The sequence below is a fragment of the Crocodylus porosus genome, unplaced genomic scaffold, assembly GCF_001723895.1.
Source record: "Crocodylus porosus isolate Cpor-Errol unplaced genomic scaffold, CroPor_comp1, whole genome shotgun sequence".
NCBI lineage: Eukaryota > Metazoa > Chordata > Crocodylia > Crocodylidae > Crocodylus > Crocodylus porosus.
This window is the reverse complement of record NW_017728913.1, coordinates 16,272,893-16,295,538: the sequence shown is the minus strand read 5'-3', so window position 1 is coordinate 16,295,538 and position 22,646 is coordinate 16,272,893. Positions and strand designations below refer to the sequence as shown.

General features: G+C 42.0%; 1 protein-coding gene across 15 annotated transcripts in view; it reads right to left on the bottom strand.

The window, feature by feature from the left end:
- Positions 1-10,267: 10,267 nt before the first annotated feature.
- The window catches only part of RAPGEF2 (Rap guanine nucleotide exchange factor 2), a 295,940-nt gene continuing 283,561 nt past the window's right edge, over positions 10,268-22,646 (bottom strand). For 7 of the 15 annotated variants that reach the window (XM_019534546.1, XM_019534548.1, XM_019534549.1 and 4 more), the window contains 6 exons: positions 21,407-21,559; positions 20,151-20,273; positions 18,478-18,703; positions 15,776-16,335; positions 11,706-12,011; positions 10,268-10,924 (listed from right to left, as the gene is read on the bottom strand). In XM_019534546.1, coding sequence (XP_019390091.1) covers positions 10,899-10,924; positions 11,706-12,011; positions 15,776-16,335; positions 18,478-18,703; positions 20,151-20,273; positions 21,407-21,559 — 1,394 coding nt within the window. In that variant the 3' untranslated portion in view covers positions 10,268-10,898. The remainder of the gene's footprint in view (positions 10,925-11,705; positions 12,012-15,775; positions 16,336-18,477; positions 18,704-20,150; positions 20,274-21,406; positions 21,560-22,646) is intronic. The other 8 variants (XM_019534552.1, XM_019534554.1, XM_019534553.1 and 5 more) reach the window with 5 other exon arrangements.

Here is a 22,646-nt window from a genome sequence, read left to right as displayed (position 1 = left end):
TAACTCCATCCACTTTGTAATTACCCTTCAAGTAGTTAAAGGCTGCTATCAAAGTTGGACTGGTATGTTAAAAATGAGAAAGCACTACAGTAGAAAGCACCAGAGAACATTTTTTAAAAGCCCCCAAATATCTTGAAGCATACGTTACTGACTTTGCAATGCTGTTTTTATATCCACACTTCAACAATGTTGTAAATATCCCAACAAGCAGAGTGGTCAAGATAACATAAATGCGAGCTTTCAATGTTGTCTCCCATGATAGTCTCATCAGTAAAACAAAGAAATACAGTGTAGAGAAAACTGCTGTAAAGTAGGTACATAACTAGCTGGATAATTATGCTAAAAGACCACTCAAAAGACCAGTATTTAACTGGGAGGAAGAATCAAGTGCGGTCCTTTAGGAGTTTGTCTTAACTCTGGTTTTGTTAAATCTCTTTAATAGTGACTTGGAAGTTAGATTTATTCTATGGAATTCATGGAGAAAGCAGGATTATTGTAGGTTCCACCAGATTCCTCATAATCTGTAATGCCCTCAACATTATAATGAGCCTGAAATGAGTGAACGTGCCAGAGACTGTGGAATATGTTCAACCATGGTGATCAGCTGCAACTGGGAACTACATCCTGAAATACTTCTGTGGCTAGCAGAAAGAAAGTGTTTAAAACATGCCTGATTTATACTTGGTCTTTAACTGGAGGAAACCCTTGGTATTCGCGGGTTCAGCATTCGCAGTTTCAACTATTCATGAATGCTGAACCCACACTTTAAATACATTTTAAAACACTTACCAGAGATCCTTGGGAGCTCCGTGCTTGCTGCTGCCACTGGAGCCGTGCACCGCCCCCCCCCAGCTTCTGAACGCAGTGCCCTATTCACTGATGTTGCCATTCACAGGGATCATGGGAATGTATCTCCCGCGAATGGCGAGGGTCACCTGTATTTCTGGCAAAGGGTAGCACCAGAAAAATAAAAGAAAGAAAATATATAGTGTTGTATTGGTACACACTGGGTACATCTACACATGCATTTAATATGATACAATAAACTCCAGCAAATAGGCCGCTGGAGTTTATTGCTCCCAGGTGCCACTTTTACCTGTGCGCCCAGGAATGCAGCATGTTGAGCCAGAGTGGAGGCACTTCAGCTGGCAGGGAGCCCTGGGGGTCAGCCTGCCAGCCCAGGGCTGCTCCAACCCAGCTCAATGTGCCGTAGAGGGCCTGGCTGGGGCACAAGAGTGCTTTAGTGTGGGGCTAGCCAGCAGAAAGCCCCTATACTGAAGCAACCTTGTGCCCCATCCAGCCCTGTCAGCATCTACATGTGTGCTGCTGAGCGGTAAATAAACACCACTGAAGAAAAGCATTTGCATTTTAACCTACAGCACTATTTATCAGTTTACTGAGACCTAATAAGGCCACATGTGTAGACATGGAGACTTTACTGTAGAGCTAATTAAGCAGCTCTGCAGTAAGTGTCTTGTGTAGATGTGCCTACTGTCTCACTGGTTAAGCAATGATAGTATTGCAAGAAGGAAAGCTCTTTCCTAGAAAATTAGAACACAGAAGAATGTATTCATTTAAGGATTCAGAAGAAGAAACAAAGTAAGTTATCCAAACAAGAAAAAAGGAATTTAAACCAAGAGCTGTCAGGAGAGCTTTTTTATGAAGTCATAAAAAGGTGGTGCAAATAGCAGGGTTTTTCCAAGGAAAGTCTACTGTTTTAAGGTAACTTTTATAGTGGCCTGAAATGCAAAAGTCAAGACCACACTTTCAACAAACAAGAAACATGGAAGAACTGGCAATGTGAGGTATATCAATAGCAACTGGCAGAGAACATGCATTTAAATGAGTAGCCAAGGAAGATGGCCAGTTGTAAACCAAAAAATGAGAGTTTGTTTAGGCTGTATAACATATGGCTAGAGTTAGTGGGTGGGTAGATCTCATCCTTGTATTTAACAGGTTCTCTGGTCTCTATCTGCTGGCTGGCTCTCATCATAAGTTTAAGAAATAACCAGTATCTCAGATGCTGCTCTGGCAATTAGCTGCATCTTGGTTTTCAATGGCAGTCACTACATAAAAAACACAATGAAAAAGTTGACAGCTTATTTGTTCTATTGCCTGGAAAAGCTTATAGCTGCAGATTTTTGTTTCAAACAAATATAACTAGCTTCAATTACATTTTAATAATGAACCTAATTTATTGGGATCCCTCACTCAAGAAGCAGCGGAAAAGGCACAAGAGTGCTAGTATTTAAATGGTTATCTAGGCAGGGATAACAAAAATGCACTAGGAACCTCTTACTGGTAACACCTTCTATTGGATGAGCCCCATTTCATAGCTAAGAAATCTTGAGAGACAAGGTCCAGACCCTCAGTCTCAGCATATCAATGTCACGCACTGAACATTAAACAGGACTTGACTTTGAATGTCTTGATGATGTCTCACTATATGACAAGCAAGACACTTACCAGTACTAATACTTGTAAAGTAGATCATGACTCCTTCCCTAGAGGCGATTGCCTCCTCCACAGACCTGCACTAGAACGCACAGGAAATCCAGGGTAATGTGTAACATTTCCTAAGTTATGTGTGGCATGTTCTTAGGCTTTTTAAGTAACACTTTTCATCATCTGTTTTAGATGGATCAAATATTACGGATTCAACTTACAATGTACGTAGTGTATGTTTCTCCAAATAGAATTGCCCCAGAAAAATCAGTGAGAAATGGCATCAGTACTTTCTGATGATGACAAGTTCTCTCTGAAACTAACTGCTATGGCTACAAAGAAAATTCAAGAGAGCCTGACGCTCCAAAAGGCACTGAAATACAAGTAAAGGATTTGACTCTCCGTGACCCCAAAATAGGATGATTCTCCTCTTCTGCAAAAACAAACAAAATATAGTGAAAGCATTCAGGAACAATAGCCCTTAATGATCTTTTTCTCTCTTGAAATCAGATTTGTTTCCCTGTCGCTCACTTACATTATTTATACTGCAGTCAGCCTGTAAGCTCTAAATCGAGAACTGGGGTTCTCATTGTGCCAGGCACCGTATAAACATATACAAAAAGATATTCCCTTCCTCTGAAAGTTTACAATCTAAGGTCACTGGCACTTACTACATTTATGGTGCTATTAATGTGTTAACCCACATTAATCTCTTTTTAATCTCTCCCCAGCAAGTTTTTTCTTGGGAAATACTGAGCATCTTACAATTTGCTTTTTATTTGTTTTACAGTGATTCTCCCCCCCACAGTTGATTTGGTGGTTGGTTTGGTGATGTGCGTGCATAACTTGTGAGTCAGGCATTTTTCTTCATATGGCATATTTCTATTAGCGTTAAACAGAAACATGCTATGTAGTCATTGCATTTATGGCACCATAAAAAGGAAAACAAGCCACAAAGGTATTCCACAAAAAATGTGGAACATCTTTATGGCTGGATTGTATGGTATCATAAATTGAACATGTAGGTTCAATCAGGTGATTGTCATCATCAGAAAGTGAAGCCCAGCAGGGGCTGTAGGACACCTTTGAGGTGCCAGGTCCCAATGAGCTTCAGGGCATGTGGCAACTCCAGGGTCTGGGACACAGAGCCTCACACTCAGTTTAGCATTGGGATCTGGCACAGGGCAGTCCTGGGGGCCAATACAAAGCTACTCCCTCTGCCTAGCTGGCAATACCAGGTTGAGGGCAGCTCCAAGCCCCAAACCCAAATACCCCCTGCCCTATTCCCAGGGACATCCCCAGGTCTTGGATCTGGGATGCCAGGTGCCTTTTTAAATGAGTGCACAGGAACGGGGGAAGCAGAAGTCAATAGTTCACTCTACCCATTGGAATCACTAATTACAAGGCATCAAATAGAGCCCACTGAAAACAGACATATTAGGAGTACACTGAACTTAGTATTTGTTCTCTTTTATACATCACCATACATCAAAGCTTCTAATTCTGAGGCAAGTCATTTCTTGGCTGCCGTGCCAAAAGCTATCCCTTAGTGCACGGGGTGACAAACTCACTGTAGGCCAGATCTAGACCATGGAAGCTCCTGTGGCTCAGGGGTGTGCAGTGTCATGGAGCCTCACTATTGCAGTGTACAGCTGGGGGGACACATGCCCCTGAGAAGCCAGAGGCATGCAGTGGTTGAAAGCCACATTTGGCTGGAGCTCCAAACTACCACAGGTCCTTGGCCCCATTGGGGGATGCCTGCCCCCAGCTCCCTGCTGCAAGAATGCAGCTCTGTGCAGATGCATGCCCCCAGACCTATGCTGCTGCACACCACTGGTACTGCCAACTGGGCAGAGCTCATCACCAGTCAACAGAATGGAGTCAAAGGCATGCAGCTGCATGAAGCCACATTCAAGCAGCTGTACACCACCAGCTCTGTGCTGCTGCCTGGAGGCACGGAGGTCTGGCCAGTCAAAGTGTCAGGGGCACATAGCAGTGCAGAGCTGAGGAACAGTGCACTTTCACAGACTACTAGTAGACCAGTGTTACAATTCCACAGGTTAAATGCAGCCTGTGGACCATATTTTTGACACCCCTGCCTTAGTGAACACGGCAGCAGTTTTGGATCACATTTGCATACCAATTTCACTCTTCTGCCTGTTTAATAATTGTCCTAAACATACCGTGTAGAAGAAAGGCACAGGACACAATTAGAGGGCTGCGGATACCACCCAACAGAGCAGGCTGTAAAGTATGTAGACCAATAAAAAGGTCTGATATGGCATGGGAGATCAGGGGTACAGAGCTGCACTGAGCTGCCCATCCCTTCTGCAGCATTACTCTCTGTAACAGAGCTTGCTGCTCCATGTTACTCTCACTGCAGATTCCAAGTGAGGGAAGTGCAAGTGCAGGCAGCTGGCCAGTCCAGGTGGGTTGAGACTTCCAGCCTGCAACCATGACCAACTGCAAGCTCTTTCCCATGCTGGCAAAAGACTGCTGACTCCTGGTGAAGAAAAGTGCATGACAAGCGACACACACACCATCCAACCAGCTGGGAGGGGGTGTGGGAAGGGGAGGAATAGCTGTCATAAAAGAAAATCTCTCAGAATGCAGGATATGTACATAATATTCCCAAAGAATAAATTTGCATGGGAGAGATTTAAGAAGAACTGAATGAAAATGCATTCTATTAATTGAACTAAAGGGCAGTGTAATCATAATAATACCCAGAGGCATGAGAGATAGATTAACACAATCCCTAAAATCTAACCCTACCTAAAATTTCTCGCCTCGAAGTGGTAAATGTCCCAGAAAAGTGAAAAGTAATAGTAATGATCATTTGTGATTCTTATATCCCCATTCAAAAGCTGGCACTGTATATTTTATCTGTTCATCACTTTTATAAGAACTTGAGTGTAGGCATGTGAAAGGTCACAACAGAAATCTAAACAAATAATGTTTCTTTCTTTTCTTTCAAAAGGACATTTTCAAACATTAACATAGGAACTTAAAACAACTCTACCCGAAAGCCAAAGAATGGGTTAAGTATGGATATTTTAAACCTGTTTCCTGTATGCTACACAAATAGATAATTATCAGGAAAAACCTAATTAAATGTCATGCATTAAACAAAAGTAAGAAGGGATGCCATCTGAAAAATCTTCAATACTCATGGTATGTATTTAAAAACTTGAAGGTAATGAATGCTTCATTTTCATGCTACTCCTCCACCCCAACTTTTGCACACCTGGATTCCTTACTCCATGCCTTATACTGTATTAAGTCCTTCTCCTTATAGAACATTGGCCCTTCTCCTGACCGATGATTATGACCTCGTAGGGATAATGAAGACCTGGTGGGATTCCTCCTATGACTGATCGGTATGTATAGAACGCTACACCCTCTACAGGAGAGATCGTGTTGGGAAAAAGGGTGGGGGTGTAGAGCTATCCATGTCAAGGAGCAGTACACTTCCCTTCAAACTGAATTCATTAACTATGGAGGGCACCTTGAGACCCTCTGGATTAAAATATGGGGGGGAACATGGGGAATGGCATATACTCTATATCAGTCTATACTACTCTATTACAGACCTCCTAACCAAGAAGAACTGGATCTCAAATTCAGTAGGGAACTGGCCAAGGCTGGACATTCCTGATGTATGATCATCATGGGAGACTTCAACCCTCCTGACATCTTGTGGGATGAGCACACAGTCAGGTCTGACCAGTCGCATAACTTCCTCACCTGCACTGACAACCTGTACCTAATGCAAGCAGTCTATGGGCCAACTAGGGGAGAGGCACTGCTGGATCTGGTTTTGGCTAAAGGAGATGATCTGGTGAGTGACCTGAGGATCGAGGGCAAACTTGGACAGAGAAAGTAATCAGAACGGTTACTGTCACCAATGCAGGGTGTGCAAATTCCTCAGTAAAACAGAAATCCTCAGTGTTAGGAAAGTTGACTTCCACAAACTCAGGAGACTGGTTAGTCAGACACCTTAAAGAACTATGGCTCCCTAGGAAGGGGAGTCCATGAGGAACGGTTGTGTCTAAGGAACTCAATCCTTAAATGTACAAGGGAAGACCATCCTGTCCCACTGGAAATGGAGTCAGAGGGCAGAGGAATCCCCTTAGTTCAACAGTGAGCTTCTGGGTCTCCTGAAACAAAAAAGAGAAGCTTACACCAGATGGAAAACTGGAATCATCACCAAGGACGACTACTCAGCACTAGCCTATACCTGTAGGGAGTAGTCCAGATAAGGCAAGGCAGCAACCAAACTCAGGCTAGCCACTGGAATCAAAAATAAAGTCATTCTTTAGATATGTGGGAAGTCAAAGGAAGAACAAAAGCAGCTCTGGCCCCCTGCGAGATCAAACAGGACAGCTGATGTCTGGTGCACAAGAAAAGACCAATCTCCTAAACAATTACTTTGTGTCTGTTTTCCACCCGCCCAAGAGGTTACTCTGCCAGACAGCACGCAAAGCAACCAGGGCTTGGGAGATAGGCCCAAAATTGACGTAGATGAAGTGGGAGAACACCTCGAGAGGTTTGGCATCCATAAATCCACAGGCCCAGACAGCTTACACCCCAGAGTCTTAAAAGAGCTGGCAGACATAATAGCACGCCCTATGGCCAAGATATTTGAAAGCTTGTGGCATCTGGGTGATGTACCAGAAGACTGGAAAAGAGCCGACATGGTCCCAATCTTCAAGAAAGGGAAGAAAGAAGAGCCAGGGAATTACAGACCTATCAGTCTGACGTTCATCCCTGGAAAGATCTTGAAGAAAATTATCAAGGGATCCATCTGCAACAGGCTAACAGAAGGCAACCTACTGAATGTCAGCCAACATGGTTTTATTACTGGAAGGTCTTGCCTGACCAACCTCATCTCGTTCTATGACCAGGTAATGCATTGCCTGGACAAGGGAGACATGGTTGACGTTCTTTATCTGGACTTCAAGAAGGCCTTTGACTTTGTCTCCTATGATGTCCTCAGGACTAAGCTGGGGAACTGTGGTCTTGGCCATCTCAATGTCTGACGGCTGGGGAACTGGCTCTAGGGTTGGACCCAAAGGTTACTAGTTGATGGGTACAAATCAATGTGGCGCCAGTAGAGTCCCTCAGGGCTCAGTGCTCAGGCCGGTACTCTTCAATATCTTCATTAATGTCCTGGATTCAGGCATCAGATCCAGGCTGGCAAAGTTCATGGATGACATTAAACTATGGGGGAAGGTGGTCATGCTGGAGGACAGGCTGGGGATACAGGCTGACCTGGACATACTTGCCAAGTGGGCAGACCATAACCCAATGGCATTCAATGTAGAAAAATGCAGGGTACTCCACCTTGGGACAAACAAACAGCATCATACTTATAGGCTTGGTGGTGCTATGCTCATTAGCAGGGCAACCAAAAGGGACCTGGGGGTCTTGATTGACCACAAGATGAACATAAGCCTGCAATGCGACGCCATGGCCAACAGAGCAAACCAAACTCTGACATGCATATACCAATGCATTTTAAGCAAAACCAGAGACATCATCCTCCTGCTTTACTTGGCGTTGGTGAGGCTGCAGCTAGAGTACTGTGTCCAGTTTTGGGCCCCCCACTTCAGGAGGGATGTGGATAGGCTTGAGAGTCTAGAGGAGAGCCACCCATATGATCAAATCCCAGGAGAGCAAGCCTTATGAGGAGAGGCTGAGGGACATGGGAATCTTCAGCCTGGTGAAGAGAAGGCTCGGGGGCACTTGGTGGCTGCCTATAAGAATACAGCGGGGGTAGGGAAGTATATGGCGGGGAGTGGGGGAGGGTAGTCATCAGGATCTGGGAGAACAGTTGTTCACCAGGGCTCCCCAGGGGATAACTAGGTCCAACAGCCACAAACTTATGGAAGGCCGATTCAGACGCAACGTAAGGAAAAATGTCTTCACAGTCCGAGTGTCCAATGTCTGGAGCAGACTCCCCCCAGAGGTGGTGCAAACACCTACTCGGGACTCATTCACAAGGCATTTGGATGTTTATCTTGCTGGGATCATTTGATCCCTGCAGACTTCCGGCTTCTGGCAGGGGGGTTGGACTCTATGATCTCATGAGGTCCCTTCCAGTCCCTAATGTCTATGAAATCTATGAAATAAAGTCAACATTTATATTACTTATGCCCCACAGGTTCTGTAGGGACAATCAGCTCATTTTCTACCTCTAACTGCTGCTGAGGCAGGGTAGCCACCAAATATCATCCATTATAGTTGAGCAGTGAAATGAAGAATTTTCAGAATTTAAGCAACAAAAACGTAGGTTAAAAAAAACTCCACACCAACTTTACACCTCATTACTTGGCAGTATCCCTTTAATATTCATACACATAGAAGTAAATTCTTTTCATAGCTAAATTTGTTCAAGTACGTAGAACACAAAATATGTAAAAATCAATGTGGACTTCATTAATGTTATATTTATTTATTTTCCAGCTTCATACAAACTGGATGTAGAAGCATAAACATAGTACATTTCTACCATTTTCAACAAAAATATAACCAATATGTACAATTATTGTATTAAAAATACAAAAGGGATACAGACTCCACCAATGTCTTTCTAAAAGACATACAGGTACAAGTAGTATCAAAAGTATGAGGAAATCACCAGTTAATTGTACATTCTGCACTTGACATCACAGAGCGAACTGAGATTAGCAGTCCTATGGTCTACAATTACTTAATGCTTATATAACATTTGTGCAACTTGTGATAGAGCTAGGTTTCTTTCTTTCTATATGCACATGAGGTCCATAGCCTAGAGAATAAAACTGGCAAATAATGCATATTACAAGTAAAATTACAAATGCATAATTGACAATGTGATATATAAGCAAATAGACAAAAGCCATGATTACAGGAGAGAGAATTAAATAAAGCACTGACATTTTTGATACAGTGAAAAAACACTGCAATTTGATCTTTAAAAGTTGAAGCTATTTACGTTTATCTACTGATCAATATGATCAGCTGAGTTCAATGGAAACAAAAAAATCCAAGACCAGCAGTTCCTCACATTTGAGTACTACTCGGAATGGCAGCCTTCACTTTTCCGGAGTCTGTGCAAAAACAACACAAAAATAGAGGGGAAGGGTCATTTCAGTCATTATAGGGTTAATAGCAGCTGTGAGCAGGTGATTGCTACACGTTGGCCTTCTCTACACATGCAGTGTTCCATAAAGCCATTAACAGTTGTGACTATTTCTGCATTGCAAAGGCTGGCAAATCTAAACTCATTATTTGTCATTATTTAAAGGCTTGTTTATTCCCTAATGCCAAGTCAATAAAGGAAGAGTATTAGATCAGTATTAAACAGCTGACAGCAGCTGTGACATCCCAGCTTGCCTTCACTGCAATATTATCCAGTTAATTTTTCTCTTAAAATAAACTATGCTTCTAATCATAGTAAAAGACAGAGAGAGAGCGAGCGAGAGAGAGAGAGAGAGAGAGAGCGAGCGAGAGAGAGAGCGCGCATGACAATAACTTAAAGGTGGGGTTGCCATCTGTCTCATTCAAATGGGACACTTTCTGCAGTATGCCATCCTGTATTCCACAAGGCACAGGTATGGGACACAGTGCCCTGTTTTTCTCCACTGGATACTCGCAAGCACTGCATTTACACAAAGCCAGCTGACAATACCAGTAATTCAAAAAAATGTACACTTTTGAAGAGTCCAGGGCGGGGCACTTTAAAAGTGGAGCTCAGTTTGTCTCACAACCCTTGCCTTCCATTCTGCCATACTCTGCCATGTGATACTCATTTTGTTTCTAGGAGCCCAGGCTGGCATCTAGAAGCCCAGGCTGGCAACCCTACTTAAAGGTATGAAATAATACTGTACTTACGATGCAGCTGTAACATTTGCTGTCAGAACACAAATATACAGAATTGTAACGAAGGCATTGTAAACAAGCAAACAAGCACTGTGTCCTTGAAGGATTTCAACGAATTTTTCTCTTTGTAGGTTAAAGGCCAAATGTAGTTTGACAACTAGCTTATCTCATTATCCCAATGAGACTAAGTGCTAGGATTGTGATTAAAATCTAAACGAAAGATTAAAAAACCCTTCCAGGCATTGGGAAGTGCAGCCAGAATTAATCATCTTGATGTGATGATCTTGGAATTTGGAATGATACTGTGTGATGTGGCAGACAGCGACAGTGGTAGCTTGGAGATTGCTGCACTGTGCATTTCAAGCAACACAGTTTGAAAAGTGCCAGGGCGATTTCTTCACAGTATTTCACATGCAAGGGAGAAGGGGGAGGAAGGGGGAGAAGAAGCCCCATGCTGCTTTAAGGCAGGGAAGGAGGCAAATAGGTCCACCATCCTTTAGTTATAGTTCCAAGGCTCCTGTTCTAGGGACATCTTCTTGTGCTCTCCTTTAAGGTGGCTCACTCTGGATCCAGAAAAACCCCAGTTCTTAAACAGCGGAGACTTGCTCATCTTCTGCAAACACAAGAAAAGAGGGGGAAATGAGTTGTAACCCCTTTAAAACAAAAGCTGCTCATAACCAAAGTTTACTGGTGTTCAAAGTCGTCATCCCTCTGTAAAAATTATGTACTTAAATAATCTCAGGTATAAACTGCTGTTGTAAATGAAGCGAACTAGCTTTGACTGTTTTACTTGAGGTGAACTTGTCTTTGCCCTCCTGAGGAATACAGCATTCAGCCAAAAGCTTCTAAATTTCTAACTGCTTAGTGAGGTATCTTGTGACCTTCCTTGGATGTTGTTGGCCAGAAATCACTTTCTTTTCTAATGCCATTAAAAAACAACAAAAAAACCCAAATCAAAACACGTCTTGCAGCTGAAGTGGCTGGTTAGCTTTCCGTACTGGAAACATCAACACTTCTGAAGGTAAAGTGATATACTCGCCCAGTTGCATGCACATGAAAAACATGAGGCAGCACTTTTATGAAATTAAAAGTTTTGCTATGCTCAACTGTAAGGTTCAACTCACTAAAAACTGCACGTAAAACTTCCTTAAACACCACAGCTTTGAATTAATTTAGCCACTGTGCCATTAACCAAAAGAAAGATCAAAGACGTTTTTAAAATGGAGGTGATAAAGCAACATTACTTTATTGCAAGAATTTCTCTCCCTACATGCTTGTGTGCGTGTGTAAGACATAGCTTCTACCCAGGCAAACTCCAGGGTATGAAAAAGTGCCAGTGTCCTTTTAAAATGTAAATCTTGCTCAATATTTGGAAAGTATGATTAGGAATTTACCATCCTCTTCCGTGGAAAACCCTTGGGACTGATAGTGAGCCAGACGTGGGTCTGACTCATTTGGTTTATGCCACTGAGGTTTGTTCACAGGCCTGCTAGCTGAATGGCCATGTGACTGCTGTTGCGAAGTTGAAGTCCCATGGCTCTCACAGGTTCGTGCCATCATCCTAGACCGCTGAAGTGCTATGTTGTAATCTGGAGGTTTTCTGGCAGGATGGGAAATGCTTTCCGCAAAGTCAGCAATAGGTATTCCTACATAACCAGGAGGAGTTGGAGGTGGTTCTCGATACCGGCCCTCTTTTCGGGCTGCAGTAAAAACAAGAGACTACTATTAGAAATGATGGCTGAGGAAAAACAAGTACAAGTAGAATAAAACTGTATCAGTCAAAACTTGTATCCGTCCAACAGGTGTAGACCCAAATAAGAGTCAATTTACGAACAGAAGAAGATTCTAGTATTAAATAGCATGCAATGAATATAATATCTTGAAAAAGGAATCATAAGCAGCATTGTTGGCAAAATACAGCATGTGCAGTATGACTGTATTTCTGTCATGTAGGCAATCCTTATGCAAAAGCCAACCTCCAGATTTTAACGTGACAAAATATCTTATTACATACTAAACTGTACATAAAGCAAATGGACTCCAGTCCTGCAAAAAGTTACACATTAAATCAACATGTTGCATATTAAAAATCAAACAATTTACAGAATTACACATGGTGCAGAAAGCATATATAAAATGCCTTTACAGGACCAACGATAGTAGACTAATGTTTTAATACATTGCCAGTCAAGGGGAAAAAGCAGCAGCTGCCACAAATTCAAACTACAGGAGTCTAGTCATCTCATTAAAATATGTATATAACAGCGTATCTGCTGCCCTACTATAAATATACCCCATAAAATTGGGTAAGCAAAAGGGATTTTTTTTTCCTGAGAATGGGGGAAAAAAAAATAGGGGAAAAAAAATCCCTTCTGCTTACCCAATTTTATGCTAGTTTCTAATACTATGTTTTTCAGGATGCAAAGATCTCTATACATTACCTACAAATGTCAGAAATGTAGATCAGACAGGACAGGCCACCAATAATACCTGGAAACTTAAACTGGAAAGATCTCCAAAATATTTAAATGCCATTAAAAACACTGAATGTTTTTAAGATGTGTCATAAATCTCTGTAGAATTACAGGCTTCTAAGGGGAGGACTGAAGTGATGAGAAGGAAAAATAAATCCCAATTTACAGAAAATAATTGTAAGAATATTTATAATAAGGTATTTGGAAACGCAAGTTCTATATAAATGCTAGTGAAAAACATGCATTAAATGGATAAAGAGGGAGCATATTTCTAGCCATCTCTTTCAGAAGACACGCTATAAGAACTGCAGCAATATTTTAACATCTAAACAGACTGAATGAGGGCATCAAGGTGAGCACTCCAGATTAGATCTTTGAGAGTGCAATGCTCAGCAACGCATCACTTAACCTTTTGGTGTCTTACTATCTAGCAGAATCTGAAGCTGTAAGTTGGGCAGTGAGGCTGTCTGCATTTAGTGCATAGGGAAATCAGACACCCAAGTAGAATGGGATGCACAAAAGCTAGTGTGCTGAAAAGCCAATGGGAAATGCTGAGGAACTGTTCTACAACGGTGCTCTCTCAATGTCACCTGCTGAAATGGTTTTATGGCATATGCAGTGCCCCACAAGCAGTGGGCCGAAAGAGCATCAGTTCTTTTTTCTTGTGCAATGATGCTCAATCTCCAGCCAGCAGGGTTCCCTACAGGTCCAGAAATATGCCAGTAGGGCAGCAGATACGCTGTTAATTGCCCTTCCCTGCTGCTAAATTTCTAGACCTGTGCAAAGGCCTACAGGCCAAATAACATGGCCCTGTGCAGCAGTGTACCAATGTGCAGTTGGACTGGCACACAGGTTGTTCTGCAGCTAGATCTGGGCACATGGGACCAGACCAACACAGGATTGCAACTGGTGACCAACCCTATGTGCCAACCTAGCGTTGGATCTGGCCTGCACACTCATCCACCCATGGGTCCAGGAGGTCAGGCACCATGGGTCTAATGAATAAAGTATTTGCTGGTAAAATAAAAACACACCCGAGTTCCAGTTTCTTATCTAAAGGAGGATTAAATGTTTTACAGAATTTAAAGTTCAAATACCCTCAAGGTAGAGCAGGGTATTGAACCTAAGTCTACCACATGCTGGGTGGGTACTGCAACCACCAACATCATCTCCTCCTCCTCCTCCTTGTCCAGCTGTGCAGGGTCTATACAGGGTCCACTGTGGAAGGTGTGGCCAGTTTACCCAAATAGAATTGAACCCTGAGGTAAGAAAATGTTTGGTGGGCTTCAGTGGCCCTTGGGTGCCTAGCTGCTCACCACAGCTCAGGTGTGGTTATATCACCCAGTGAACTTCCAGGGAACTTCACTGGAGAAGCAGAGGAAGCTTATGGATTGTGCCTCAAAGGTTACAACCTATATTTTTGATTTGGCACCTAATAAAGTAGTTTTGTAGGATTTCAGCACATAAGACCTTTTGAGGATCTGGCTCTTCAACTCATAAGGAAATTTAAGCAATAGCATTGACATTAAATGCCAGCAAGAAAATATTAACATCACTGATGTGTTAATGGCCCAAGTGACTGGTTCAAGCTGTCGCACATTTTCATTTATTATTTGAAAAGAAGTTGACTAAGGGGTGATCATCTCCTGTGAAGACTTACTCAAAATAATGCGGTATGAAATGCACTATTGTTCTCTCCCTTGGCTCAGGCCCCAAATCTTATGCCTTCTCTTCCTTTGCTATGTGTTTCTTTCCTCTCTTCCCCCCTCATTCCCATTGCTTCTTTTTGTGTTTTGGAAAAGATAAGGTATCTGTATCTCTCTCCTGCCATTTAGTGCCTTAACCACTGTCAGTCTTAGGATAGGGCAGGATATAAAACTAAAAAGATAAAATGAACAAATGAACTCTGATTTGGACTGAACTATAGTGTTGACCCTACTTCATTCACAATTTGCTTCATTACTTTATTTCACTTTGATCCCACCTCGCTCCTTTTCCTATTCACATTTGAAAACAGTAGCCTAACTATATTAATATCTCGACATACTGACCTACAGCTGAATGAATGTCTTAATGACAGGTGCAGAAGACCTATATAATTGAACTGACCCAACCCACTAAACTGCATTCTGATGCTTCTCTGGTGAAGTGGTGTGTGGGGTACAAAAATGCAGGAGCAATTTCTCCACTGGTGCTGGACTGGCTATAGATTTCACTGGAGCTTTCAGTCTTACATTTCTTAAAGCTTTATTAGCTTGAATATTTTAGAACTAGGCCCCCTTGTGCAATGCTTGGCTGCTTTACATGACAGCCAGGCTGGAATCATACCTGTCAACTCTCATCTAGCATCACGTTGAACGAATGAGAGGTGCAATATTAGATGGGCATGACCAATACCCTGGATGCAAAGACCTGTCTTTCAAGGTTTAAGGAAATTCAAATCTACATTCAGTTTGAGGCACCGACCCAATCATAAGTTATTCTAGGAGATGGGCAGTGTGAAGTACTGAAGAGGGCTGAGGGAATAAAATGACCCTGTTTTAGAGGTGATAAGGTATCCACAACTACTACTAAAATTGCAAGAACCTGCAAAGCAAAGCCCTTTGGGAGCAGGAGGTGGAAATCAGGCCACATTTCCAGCAGCGTCTATATACAGACTTTGAGGCCCACATTAATCATTCACATTTGACGACAGCAACTAACTATATTAATATCTCGACATACTGACCTAGAGCTGAATTAATGTCTTTATGTTTTGTGACCACTCACAAAATAAGAACAAGTGGCCAATAATACTCAGAATGAATAAGCAGTATAAAACTGTATTTTCCCTTGCAGTAGACACTCAGTTATAGGATAAAATTTGGAAGAGACTATGAAGTGACTGGCTTTGCTATAAAAACAAATCAGTTGAAAGAAAATTACTACAAAAAATCCAGGAGTATATACAAATTAATAGATTGCTTCCCGGTAAACAAAACTTAACTTACCAATAAGCCCCTTTGCACTACTTGATGATACTGCTATATGAGCAGGCATGGAAGCTGGCTTTGTCTCCTCTGCTGTTACAGATGTTATGCTACTGGTTTCAGCTTCAATCGATACATCCTTCCCACCCCTCCGCTTTATGGTACCTGTATCACCTTCTGAGTCCTCGCCCCAGTAGCCTGTGGAGGATGCCCAGCTTGCTCTGGATTGTGCTTGATCAAGGCCCTCCCTACCTTGACTCTGCCTGCCATACTTTGGGCCATGATCGGGGAACATCATCTGGTCCATATGACTGCCTGAGGCCCACAATCCTGCCCCATCTCCTGCATTATCGAAATGAGCATGTCCAAAAGGAAGAGTCTCCCAGCTTCTCTGGTGTTGTATTGTCTGTATGTTGTCATGAGAACCGCTTGAGCAAGAAGTCCAGCTGCCACGACCACTGTCTGCTGCATCAAGTGAAGCTCGATCCCCCTGATCCTGCGATAGCTCCTCTGTACTGGGAGAAGAAAGCACTGTGGCTCCAGCATACAGGCCTCTGTTCTCTGACAGTGGTGCATATGAACTGCATGTGCAGTGAATAAGAGAAAGAAAGATATTACAATGAGGTAGTCAGTGTTAATCAGTAAATAATGGGCAAAACTGAAACATTAATTATTTCATAAACAAAGAGAATTTGACAGTAAAGGGGGAAAAAGTGATGGAGACCAATGCAGCTTTTCATGCCCATGAAAACCTTAGATAATTTGTACTAAGTATTAATGACATGTTCAATTTTGAATACAGGACATTTTCTCTTAAGATCATCCTTGACACAAAAGGTCTCTAGCACTCACTAAATAGGTATCTCAAAAATGTGGCCTGCTCTGTGACTCTATTCAAAGGTTACATCACAACCTTGAAATTGGCTTTCAACAGAGGCAGACAGTGTTCACATGTACAGAATAAAAGTATCCTGCCTGACATGACTGGATTTCCTATAGCTTATGCCAGATGGGGATTATGCAAAGGACTGGTGAGCAAGAAACAACTGAGCCAAAATTCAGGATTTGTACCTTTTGAGAAGTTTTGACACTTTGGATTTGGTTTCAAATACAAATAAAACCATTTCTTTCCAGTATGCTTTTGCAAGTCAGATTTTGTCAAAAGTCAAATTGTCAAAAATTTTGTTTTGGAAACGCCAGAGCATAGTATTTTGAAAGCTATATAGGGCTGCCTGGGACCCTGCAACTGCTGAATGAACCAGAACTGATGCCGCCTTAGCTGGGGAGGCACATGCCTCCCCTGCAACCAGTCCTGCTTACCATGGGGAGGTGGGGGTCCCCGTGGCCCATCTTGCTGCCTGGGGGACCCCCGCAGCCAATCCCACCAATGTTCCAGCCAATCACTGCAACTGCTTCCGGGAGTGGCTGCAGCGATCAACTGGCTCTTGCGGGGGGTGGGTACCAGAGCTCCTGCCTGCCCATCGCCTGTGCAACGAGCTCAGCCAGTCAGCAGGAGCACCAGTGCTCTTAGGGGGTGCAAGTGCACCTCCTACGTGTTGCCACTGCCTGGAAGTACAGTGGCGACTCAGTAGCTCATCACAGATCCAAGCAGGGTTCCTACAGAGCATTTTCACTTGCTTTGATTTATCCAATCTAGAAGTGTTTGAAGCCAAACAATGAGTTTAATGAATCAGCATTTTCCTATGAAAGCCTCTTCAGTGAGAAATGCATACTGACTAGTTGTAAAGCTGGCTCTCACTGAGTTTGCACAAATCATTTGACCTCTTTAACTCTGTCTCTCTTACCAGCAAAACAAAGATACATAATAACTAGAAGTGCGCCGATACATCGGTCCAATATTGGATCGGCACCAATATAAAGAAAATTGATTACAGTGGAAATTGGTCTGATGTGGCTGATAATTTGGCTGATTAATGCTCATGCATGTGTGCAGCTACAGCGCAGCACACAGGCAGTGAGGAGCACAGCCCAGCAACTTGGAGAGCTGTGTGCAGTTTGTAAGTCTGGTGTGGTGGAGAGGAGGGAAGGGATATGGGGGGGACAGATTAATGCTCCCCATGGTGAGGGAGTGGGGCTGGGGTAGGCACCACCCAGCCACGGTGAAGTGCAGGTGGGGTGGAGCCATGGCTCATCTGGGGGGTGTGGGGAGGGGGGAGTGGTTCCCGCCACTGTGTGCACCCCAGGAGGGCATGGGGGGGTGTGCCCCCCCATATCTGTGCAGGGTGGGGCAGGCTGCAGCTTTGGGCTGGGGGCCGTGCTGGGCCTTTCCCGGTGGGGGATGGGAAGGAATGGCTAGGTCACACTGTGCTTGGGGTGGGTGGCAGTGGTGCTGGGAGAAGAGCTACGGGGGAGGCTGCAGCTACCCCAAATTCTGCCATAACCCCCACAATCCCTTCCCAGCACAGCCACTGCATGCCCCAAGCGCAGCCCCCGGAAGAGCCCAGTGCAGCTCCTGGCCCCAGCCTGCCCCGCCTTGATCCAGGGCACATGGGTCTTGAAGGATACAGAACAAGTATGAAGTGATTATTGTTAGTGCTACACACATTAGTGCAGGGTAGTAAGAGGCTGACATATTTTCTCAAGAACTAAAATATGTGAAGAGATGCGATAGTGATCTAGATGAAAGAAGGAGAATTTTCCTTTAGAGGAGAGAAACATTCATAAAAAAAATCCTTTTAAGTGTAAACATGTAAGATTCCTACCCTAAACTGTATTGATCTGGTTCAATCATGGTTCTTCTATCAATCCTCCCCACACCAAGATTAGTTTCTACGATGCTGACAGAATGCCTCTGTCTTCTCTCATCATGTAACGAGATTGGCATGGAGTCAAAAGAGGAATTGCTGACAATACTAGATCTGGAAGAAATTTCGCTGTGACCAGAATCTGAAAAGTTATCCACTGTGCCACTAGGAGCCAAAGTATAGCCTGCATAAGGAACAGCATCATGTTAATCAGGCATTCCAAGTTTGCAACCAAAATACTTGTTACAGATATTTTCAAAACATGATAGACATTTAGTATGACTGTTATTAGAGTACATAACATTTTGAAAGCATTTATTTCATGGAGAGCAGCAGTGTGTGAGGCACAAATAATGCAATGGGACCTTTAATCTAATATGTATTTATTTCTGATTAGAGTTAAAAAAAGTGACAACATGAAATATCTGTATTTAGAAAAGTTTGCCCCTCTCTATACAGAATCAAAACCTAGTTTGTCACAAGTATGTTTGGATCTCTAGCTTTATGTGAAAAATACTTTTGTTGATACGAATAACATTTGCACATTTATGCACCTAAATGCTCTCAAAGATTAAAGGGAGTATAGGCATGTGGCTGGATTATACCAGAATTCCACATAGATCCTCTCCTGTGCACAATTTTGTCTGCTCTGCAAAGCTACACTTCAAGGGTGAATTGCAAATAGAAAACGAAAACTACATTAAGCATAAATGTCTGTGCTGAAGGCTCCTCAACTATTTTGGAGGCACTTTGTCAGCCTAAATTTTTTCACCCACTTTTTCAAAAGCTGTCATACTTCTAAATCTTGGTGGTATTTGGTAAAGTGATAACATTATTAATATAATAATGTTAATACCAGGCATCAAATGGATTGTGGTGAGGCTTTTTGGATTAAGTTTATCCAAAAATGTAAGATTGTCAGACTTCGGGATACCATCTATGGTTTAAGCCATGCTGGATAAGAACAGAAAGAGTTTTTTGCTTAAGTTATTACAACATAATGTTGTATTAACGACCTTCCAATTAAGTTAAAAGGTCACTCAAGAACATGTAGTTGTGCATAAATTAAGTTTCCATTTTTGATTTACCATTCACCAGTGAGCTTCAAGGAAACCCCAACTGAGCTTCCCCCATTCACACTTGCTTAGAATATAGCACCAACATTGCCGCATATGATTAATTTACAAGGGCATATTTACAGATATTAATTTCATGATGCCATTAATCTTGAATATGCTTTATGGTTTAAAATCATTTTCATATTTTGCTTTTCCAAGTATACAGTACTGCTTCCTCTCCATTTAGCTAAACAAAGAATCCTGATTCCTTTTTCAAGAAAAAAAACGCAGGAGTTGATCAAATGTGATCAAGATAATGTAGATTTATTCCCTCCTAAAAGGTTAATGAAAAAATATATATGCTGAGATCTTACAAAGATTAAAGCAGATTATCAAAGCCTTTTCTGCACAAGATCCTCCTCCATCTCAACTTCAGAAAAGATCACTTAGGCAGAGGTTTTGGGTATTTGTCTATGCTTTTGAGAGGCACTCTCCCTCTCCCTTTTTAGAACTCTCTTTACCCAATTGTTCTTGTGATTATTCTTTCCCTTTTTGGTTCTAGGTAAACCCCACCTATCCCATAGGTCCGTGATGCATTGTTATTCTTGTTACTGTTCTCACTTCCAAGAGAAGAGGAGGAACTGGTTAGGTCCGACAGTCTGGAGCCATAAGATCTCAGCTGATTGCCACTGCCACCTAACAGGATGAGAAAAGGGTTTAGATATCCATTTGACAAAGAAAATAGAGTGCAATACCCACATGAAATGCATGTGAGTTTCAGTTTCTTAATCTGGTCAGAATTATTCCTACTCTTTCAGAGGCCAACATTCTTGCTGTGTGGGAGTTCAACTGTGACTGCTCTCATTCTCCTCCCCCTTAAATACAAGGCACTAAACTGATTTCTATATTTATTTTAAAAGAGTGGAAGGAGAATGTAACATCAATGTTACCTGATTACGTTATTGTAGGACTACATTATTGTATTTCCATAGTGGCATTCTTTTTCCCCTCTTTTTTTTCAAATAAAGAAAAGGCAAGTATCTATGTTTTGTTTTTTGGAGTTGTTTTTCCCTCTTTAAATCCAATGAAAAAGGAAACAGGATAGAAATTAAAGTATTTATCACAATTTTGAAATAATAATCCTTTTCAAGAAAAGAGAAATAAATGCTGATTTGGGTAGCCATGCTTGGCAGTACTCTTACTGAATGAATATTTTACTGAATAGTTCTTATTAAAGTAACTGAGCAAGAAAGCTTCATTGTGCAATACTATTCTTCAGATATTTACCATTAATTCTTGGACTAACCATGCTGCAAATAGACAGAAAATCTGAAGCATTGAGGGTCTGTGTCTTGAGCCAATCTGTGCCTTGAGCCAATCTGTGCAAATTTGTACTTGTCTTGCATGGATTTCTCCTCATTTAGCACAACTGCACAGAAGCTACAATGGACTTCATTCTTGTTAATTCCTACAGGAGTAGGTAGTGGATTGGGTTAATGTACCCACTCTTGCCTTACAATGGCATTGTAAGGTCAAAATATTTTACCCATCTATGCTACCATTGGCATAAAGCAATTGAAGGAGGGATCGTGGTAGTTTGAAACAACAGTAATGCAAGTTGTGTAGTACATGGGGTCTAGACTGCTTCCTGTCTTATGCTAATAGTTCCTAATGCCTCCATTGGAGGGTTGCTGCTCTTCTCCCCAGCTGACCTTCCCCATGACAGAACACAAGTGAAGGATTCACTACATCTCCATAATTCTCTCAAAGCCATTTCTAAAACTGGAGGTGAAAAAAAAAAGATACAAAATGTAGTATGTATCTTATACCTTTCCTTGGAGAGCTCTGTGGTGAAGTGGGAGGAGAAGACATCTGTGAAGATGCATTTGATATTGTGTCTTCGGCTTGTTTCTTGTGACGCTCCAAACTTCCTTCCTCAGACAAGGAAAGAATTTTCTTTAAAGCTTGTGGTGAGTTAATGCCTTTAAGAAAGGAAGAATGGAAATATATACATAAAATCTCAAACAATTATACAGTGTGTTATTAAAGGAGGACACTGTAAATGGTAAAATGTTTTAAAAGCATTTTTCTTTCTTGAGTTTCAACAATAAAGATTTTATTTATTGTTTCTTTTTATGATATATTGTCTACTCCTACATTTTATTCAGCTTGAAAAATGAAAGCAGATCAGTCTCCTTCAGCTTCTGGACCATGTCCATTAGCTAACATGCTGCTGTCACTGGGCTTCTAGTAGTTCACTTAAAAGGTAACTTTGTAAATGTTGTTCAAGGATATACTAATCTATAATCTGGGATATAGCATCTTGATGACTACTCAAATCCTGAAAATCAGAAATGTTAGAGATGCACATCCTCTGACCGATCCAGGTGTTTTCTGAATGGTTATGTAGAAGCATCTCACCTGCTCTTCAGTTCCTAAATAGCCTACAAGGTCAAAAATACAAAAAAGAGCTAAGGCAGATCATAGGCAAGCATATATCTGGAGAGGCAATGTATTTTTACAGCTGTCTCTCCCTGGAGAAGATCTAGGATATAAAGACTGAAGAAATCTTCTAAAATAGACATCTGATTTGCACTTTTTTCCTCTCAAATGAGAGCGCTTTGCTGCTTAAAAGTGTAAATGGAGCAACTTTGACAGATTTGAATATTTTAGGGGTGGAAACGTTCTTCAGGTATGGCACAGAATTTGTCTTTGATCTGATCCAGAATTATTTGATCAGCCCAGCCTAATTGGTTTTCAAAATCCTTCACACCTTGAGCAAAAAAGAGGATCGACTGAAGCATCACAGCTAATTCAAGCAGCAACTAAGGAACTTGAGTGATGCTAAATTATTGCACGCTTATTTGGTTACACTACTTCTCTCTGTGACAGTTTCAACAATATGTGTAGAACCTGACAGCAGATGGAGACAGAACAGAGCAAACCTCTTTCAAATCACTGCATGTATAGAGACATGGCTAGCTATTTCTTTGCACTAAATCAGTGTGGGCAGTTATTTGGGTTGGGAGGCCACTTAGGGAGTTTTAGTAAGCTGTTGCGGGCCGGTGA